The 7,164-nt window shown below is 38.3% G+C and overlaps 1 protein-coding gene across 1 annotated transcript; it reads left to right on the forward strand.

Moving 5' to 3' along the window:
- Positions 1-644: 644 nt before the first annotated feature.
- LOC119517557 (keratin-associated protein 19-3-like) lies at positions 645-857 on the forward strand. The gene has a single exon (XM_037814761.1). The coding sequence runs from the start codon at positions 645-647 to the stop codon at positions 855-857; it is 213 nt and encodes a 70-aa protein (XP_037670689.1).
- The last annotated feature ends 6,307 nt before the right edge of the window (positions 858-7,164 follow it).

Raw genomic sequence — 7,164 nt, forward strand, 5'->3', positions numbered from 1 at the left:
AATAATACACAAAAAATCTTGCAGAAAGAGCTGGGAAGGAAACAAGTTTTGCCATATGGTTTTCTTTTTCCTCCACCTTTTTTTTTTTTAATAAATTACATTCTCTTCTGCTGTTAAGTACATTTTGTTGGATTTATATGGTATCAGATCTCACATTACCTTGAAAAAACAATGAAGGGGATAAACTCATTAGATTGGAAAGAGCAATTCTTATTTACAATTGCATTTCCAGCTCCAAGCACAGTGTCTTAGAAATAAATATTGTTTATTTGAACAAATTAAGTAAGAATCAGAGATTCTGGGAAGGGGCTCTCATGAAGCAATTCCAGGTGATGAAATTGGAGGTGATTGTTGTTGTAAAGTCTGTCTATAGGGCTTTAAATATGAGGTCCAAAGCAAGAAGTCTTTGAAGACAGCATAATCATCTTGTGGAATCCAAACTGCATGGAAATCAAATGAAAGCTTCTTTAATGAGTGCCCAGCATTGTCAATTTCATGCAATTTAATCTATGCAACGAGAGTTTTGCAACTCCTTGTGCATTGCATCACCCATCACTGAAGGTATATAAAAGTCCCAGGCAAGCCAGTGACAATCATATTCAGGAAACTTTCCTAAATAAAACAAATTTACTGTTCTTGACACCATGAGCTACTACGGCAACTACCTTGGAGGTCTGGGCTATGGCTATGGAGGCTTTGGCAGCCGGGGCTATGGCTGTGGCTGTGGCAGCTTCCGTAGACTGGGTTATGGATGCGGATACAGAGGCTATGGATACAGCTCTGGCTTTGGAGGCTACAGATATGGCTGCTACCGCCCGTCTTACTATGGAGGATATGGACTCTCTGGCTTCTACTGAGAATGGACTCTTCTTAGGACCACTGGAATTCTCAAATCATCCTGATTTAGTTCTACTTTAAGGTCCTTTGACTCCCTCTGTCAATTGCATAGCTGCTTTCTTGATAAACCAGATAAAGCATCAAAGGATGTCCTGGGAGTTCTTCAAAATCAAGACTCAGCTCTGGCAGCAAACCCCAGAAACAGCAGCAAGGGGACATTTCCCATAGAATGAATCTTACCTTTCAAGCGGTTAATCCCTCTTCCCTTTTAACTTACCAGCATGACACCAACTTCCATATTTCAATAAACTACTTTTAGTGGCAGAGAACACTTGGTTTCATTTCTATTGATTCACTTTACAGAACTAGACTCAAGATCCCTGGGTCAATGACTGTGATTGCTCTTTCATCACTGCATTGTATACTCTGTGCCCATGACAATAACTGGCATGTACAAGGGTGTCAAAGAATATTTATGGATTAAGAAACTTTCTCATGGATTTTATAATACAGAATCATTTTTAATCTGTCCAATAATAATCTAAAATCTCATCCTAATTTTGGGATCACAGTTTTCTCCAACCCCTCTCCACCTTTTCCTGCTGCTTTTCCCTTACATACAGATGTATACTCACACACTTTTTTTTGAACATCTCTCCCCATGGGTAAATTTCTTCTTGACCAGGGAACTGACAAGATATCTCAACAATCTCATATTTGAATCCTATTGGGCAGGATCAGGAAATCATCTGTGTGCCCAATCATAAATATCATTCACCATTCTTCAACTCTGGTGAAATTACATCTTCTGAAGCTAAAGTCTGCGTACCTGAGAATTTGTCTTCCATTCTGCCAAATGTTGGTGGGTAGGCAGAAAGAGAGCTAAGAATCTTTATTCTAGTTGAACAAGGTCAAGCAGAATGCCTTGCAATTTGTCAAAAAATATGAGTTGAAAATGGTTTGCTAGAAGGCAAGCCACAGGTCAGGGAAAAGATATTTGTACCACATATAACTGACATACGTGTACACACGGACACCAAAAGATGCATGTACAAAGAAACAGCATACTTTGTACGGTGGTTAATTTCCTGTGTCAACTTGGCTAGGTTATAGCAACCTGTGGTTTGGTCAAGCGACCTCTGGCCTGATTGTTACTATGAGGGCATTTCATAGATTGATTGCATCTTTAGTCAGTTGTTTGTATCTATGGCTGACTGCATCTACAATCAACAAAGAAGGTGGCCATCAGCAATGAGGAGAGTCTCCTCATCCAATCAGTTGAAGGCCTTAAAGGGAGAATGATGATTTCTGTTGTGAGAAAGAAGAATTTCTATCTCTATTCTAGAGAGCCAGCTTCTCTTGAGGAATTCATCATCATATTCATCATAGTTCCCAACTTTAGGCTTCTCCTGGGGAATTCAGCATCACTTTTATCAAGTTCCAATTTCTGCCTGCTCTATGGAATTCTTACTTGGCAATCCCCATGTTTGTATGAGCCAATTCCTATAAGAGATCTCTTAATATTTGCAAACACACCACACACACACACACACACACACACACACACACACACACACACAGTTGATTCTGTTTTTTTTTTGGAGAACCCTGACTAATACACTTTACAATGGCAAAGACTAGAAACTATGCAAATGTCTTTCAATAATAGAATGGAAAAATAAATTGTAGTATATTCTTACAATGGAGTACTACACAGTCATGACAATGACCAACCTAGAGCTACATGCGCCAACCTGGATAAAAGTCACAATCATAATGTTGAGTGAAAGAACCTAGGCATAATAGAATAAATACAGTATGAGTCCTTTTATTTAATTTGTAGATAGGAAAACTAGCTTACAGGACTAGAGGCCAGGAAAGCGGTTAGCTCTGGTGATGTAGTATTAGAGAGAGGGCCTAGGAGGGCTACTGAAGTGCTTGCACTTTTCCATTTCTTGACTTGGGTACTCTCTCTGTGATGTCATTGAGCCATTAATTTATGTGTTGTGCATTTTTCTGAATGTTTCTTATATTTCAGTTTAAAACAGTTTAACTTGAGCATATTAAATAAACATATGGGGTGCTAGTCAACTGGAATGAAGATTCTTAGCTCTCTTTCCTGCCCACCCACCAACATTCTGTCTTGCCTCCAATTTGGCAGAATGGATTTGATGGTCCTATGGCAGTTTTGTGATTTGAAATAAATCAGCTCAATTAGGAATAGACAATTCAGATTGCTTGCCAGGCAAGTTTTTTTTTTTTTTTGAGTACCTACTATGTATTCCTCACTGCCTAGTGCCCATGGGGGTTTCAAATGAATTACACGTTGCTTTTGGTGCCAAGCAACTCAAAATCTAGCAGTCTGCAATAGGACCTTACATAAGGGAGGGGGCATGAGAAGGGGATGATGACTTCCTGCTCCAAAATCAAGTAGGGAATTAGGGAAGTTTTCCCTAACGTACATATGTCTCAACTTTATGATAATATCTATGTGTTATTGGTATCTTTACTTTAGTCACAAGGCTAATAATACCAGAAAGAATAAGACATAAAAATGTTAAACAGTGACCCCCAAGGAAAATTAAGGGGTGAACCTTAATTTAGGAATCTTGCTTACCTATTGGTTTCTCTCTTTAGCTTGTATAACACGTGCATCTTGCTTAGTGAGTGTGGAGTATGTTTGCTATGCTAAGTCCCATTCTACTGGTGATAGAAGCAGGAGATGGGTATTGTAAGCAGAGAAAAAAACCTAGCAAAACACAGATAAACCCTCAATGGGAATTTTGGTGACTAAAAATTGTTCTGAAATGGTTTTTGAAGATTATATAGTAAGCTGAATTATACTTTGGGATATTGTGTGAAAAATTATTATGCTAACATGAAAAATGTAAGTTATATTAAAGAAAATAGCAGTTCCCATTCCTTGAATTAATTTATCTACACGATTGAAAAGGTTCAGAACAGTAGAGATATAAAGTTAATGTGTTTTCAAAAAATATACTACTTAGGCAGTGGTATTAATGATTTTCACATAAAGCCTTCAGTATTTCATTAGTGCCTGGTGGGTTTCAGATAGCTGATTAGAGATTTAACAAAGTTGACATTGATATCAAGGATTCCTCATACTGTTGAGTATGTCTGACAAATGTATATGGAAAAACAATGACTTGCTAACCAGGAGTTACTCATGAGGGCTATGAATATGGATATAAACACAAATCTTGGCCAGGCAGTTGCTTTTATGATCCCACTGCAGACTCGTATCTTCTTCTTGACAGAAATAATATACCACACATGAACCTCTCATTGAATTCAACTTTCCCTGAATGTTCACTGAGAATTGTCTTGCATAAGATGGATTATACATTCAAGGATTAGGAAAAAATGTACATCCATTCCCACCTCACCAGCTTAATAGAATGCCAACTGTTGCAGCCCAAGAGGGCCATGCCAGTCCAGAGGCCAAAGAAGACAACAAGCATTTTCTGATACATGAACTTTTATTCAGGGCTTACTTACAGGGTGAGAAGTCATGGAGAGATCATTACGGCTCTCTCACGCCAGGCAGGCATCGCGTTCACAGGGAAGACGACTGAGCGAGCAATGAAAAAGGGCAGAAAGCCTTTTATAAGGTTGTAAGTCAAAGGCCCTCCTAAGGGTTGGGGGAGCATAGATGCAGGAACAGGTTACTTTGACCTGGGGGGTGGTGCAAGAAGGACTAGAATAACACTTGAACAATTACATTTTGCTCTTTTTGTGAGACTAAGAGCCTCTCACTTCCTGCCTGCTTGCATAAAGTTACATTTTAAGGTCAATTTACCCTTTTTCTCTTTACTGGCTTAGAAAGACAATAGGTTAAACATTTAGCTGCTTAGGTATGCAGACTGCTGTGCACCAAAGATCTGCAGGCCTGTTTTGCTCTGGCTACGGGCTGCCACACCAACCTTATTTCACAATTCAAAGGAAGCCTTCAAGACTGATTCTGATGCTCCAGGCGGGGATAAAATTCTATGCCACCACCTAGGTTGCTAGGACTAAGGCTTTCAAAGCATCTTGTAGTGCTGGGACCCAAATTGGCATGAATTCTGTGCCAAGAAACAAACTGGGCTATAATAGGGTTCAGACCACTTGTTAGGAATAATTTTTCAGCATTGCTTGAAAATTAATACTTTTTCATTAAAATTTGGGTGAATATTATCTGGAAAGGTGCTTAGATGTAGCCAACAAAACTCAGTGCACTTTGTAAATACCCTTAATTGATTGGCTATTTTTTATCTGTTATAATATGAATACAAGTGATATATATATATATATATATATATATATATATATATATGTAAAGAAGTAAGTTTTTTGCTAGCTCCTGTATAATGCCTAATTTATGTTTTAGTTAATTTGGTGAAATGGTTGAATCCCAGCAGACTTCAGATCAAGGAGTATCTGTGCTGATGACTTGGAATAGTGTTTCAAATCTACAAAATATTTCAGTTGGTTTTATCTTATAAACAAAGAGATGTTTATACTTTCAAAATCTTAGGTTTTTAAAGGGAATTTCCAGATTTAGCACCCAATTGTTGGATTCTTTCAACAGTAATCTTGCCAAATGTTTTTTGGAACTTATGGGAAATAAAGCTGATTTAATAATTGTTAATTTATTTTTACCATCAGTATCTTACTTGGGATCTCCTTGTGTCTCAGCGGTTTTGGTAAAAACGTTTCAGGGTTTACAGTAGCTCAAGGCCTCTTCTTTCCTTATGTTCATCTCTGTCCATATTGTTAACTTTCTTCCTCTCCTTCTGTGGTAGGTAGAATTTCTACAATGACTCCCCAGCAATGTCCTGCCCTGATCCCTGGAAACTGTGAATATGCTGAGCTATCGCTCCTGTGATTATGTTATATGATATGGCACAGGTGATCCGTGGTCCTGATTATGCATGAGTCCTTAAAAGCAGAGAGCTTTCTTTGACTTGTAGCAGAAGAGGAAGTCAGAGATGTGAAGCTTGAAGAGGACTGGACATGCTGTGGCCAATGTAGAAGATGAGAGGAGCCACATCCAAAGGAATATTGGTCTTTCCAGGAACAGAGAGCAGCTCCTAGCTGACAACCATCAAGGAATGGAGAACGGAGACATAAAGCCACAAGGAACTGGATTCTGCCCCAACAACCTGAATGACCTTGGCAGTGGACTCTTCATCGGAGCCTTCAGATAAAAGCCCAGCTTGGCCAACACCTTGACTTTGGCTTTGTGAAATCCTAAGAAGGAAACCCAGCCAAGCTCCCTGGTCTTCTGACCCACAGAATTGTGAGATAGTAAATTGGTGTTGTTCTAAGCTGCTAGTTTGGAGTAATTTGTTATGTAGCAATAGAAAACTAATACATCTTCTTGGATTAAAAAAAAATCCATAAACTTACCTTCTTTGGGTAATTTAATCAGTTGATTGTGATGCAAAATAGCTATCCTATATTCTAGCCAATGTTTCTCCATTTTTTCCTAATAGTATCAGGGGAATTTTCCATGGAACTCAAATTCTAGCTGCATTTCAGATACATAGTTTGAATGGCTCTTTATTCTCAGCAAGGTGCTTTCATACCTATTTCTCTTTGTGGGGGCTGGGAATGGCAGGTATCTCTAAGCCCGTTTGTCCAGTGAGGAAACAGAACCCAGAGAGGTTAGAAGCCTTACACAATGTCACATAGCAAATTAGTAGTATTTCTGGCTTATTTAATGTTTTTTTTTTAATATATATTTTAAAATATTCTTTCATTATGGTAGCAGAGGGATATTCTTTTGTGCAAGATTATCTCTAAAGCTGGATTTAATGTCTGATGCAGTTGTGACATTTACATAGGGAAATATTTTATAGCTTATTTTTAATTTTCATTTTTAGACATATTTCATTACCATAGCCTCTTGGGTTTTGCCAGCAAAACGTCTTTTAGTGACCTCAATTATATGTTCTTGATTTGTTTAAACCATGCCGTTTCCATTTCATTAGTGATCCAAATAGTCGGCATTTTGCTAGGACTTCACGTCTGTTGTTATATGAATGGCTACCGAAAACCATTTCGAAACAGAGAAAGAAAGCAATGAAGTTTAGTTTACTGAAGACAATTCAACCCGAACTCATTGACCCTGAGCCCTGAGGACCACAATATAACTACTGGATAAACTATTTTTGTCCCCTGCTTTATACATGAGTTATTTTCATTTTCTGTCTGGCACAGCTGCTGTTTTCAGAGCATAAAAATAATGAGAATTGTGAAAACAAGGAAATAAAGCCTTCCCTCAAGCACCTCACGTATGAATCATGGCTTGCCTCCCCCACA

This window comes from Choloepus didactylus, chromosome 1 (assembly GCF_015220235.1).
Source record: "Choloepus didactylus isolate mChoDid1 chromosome 1, mChoDid1.pri, whole genome shotgun sequence".
NCBI lineage: Eukaryota > Metazoa > Chordata > Mammalia > Pilosa > Megalonychidae > Choloepus > Choloepus didactylus.

Excerpts from the sequence above, each read along its gene's own strand:
- LOC119517557 (XM_037814761.1), top strand. The coding sequence starts at position 645 with ATGAGCTACTACGGCAACTACCTTGGAGGTCTGGGCTATGGCTATGGA.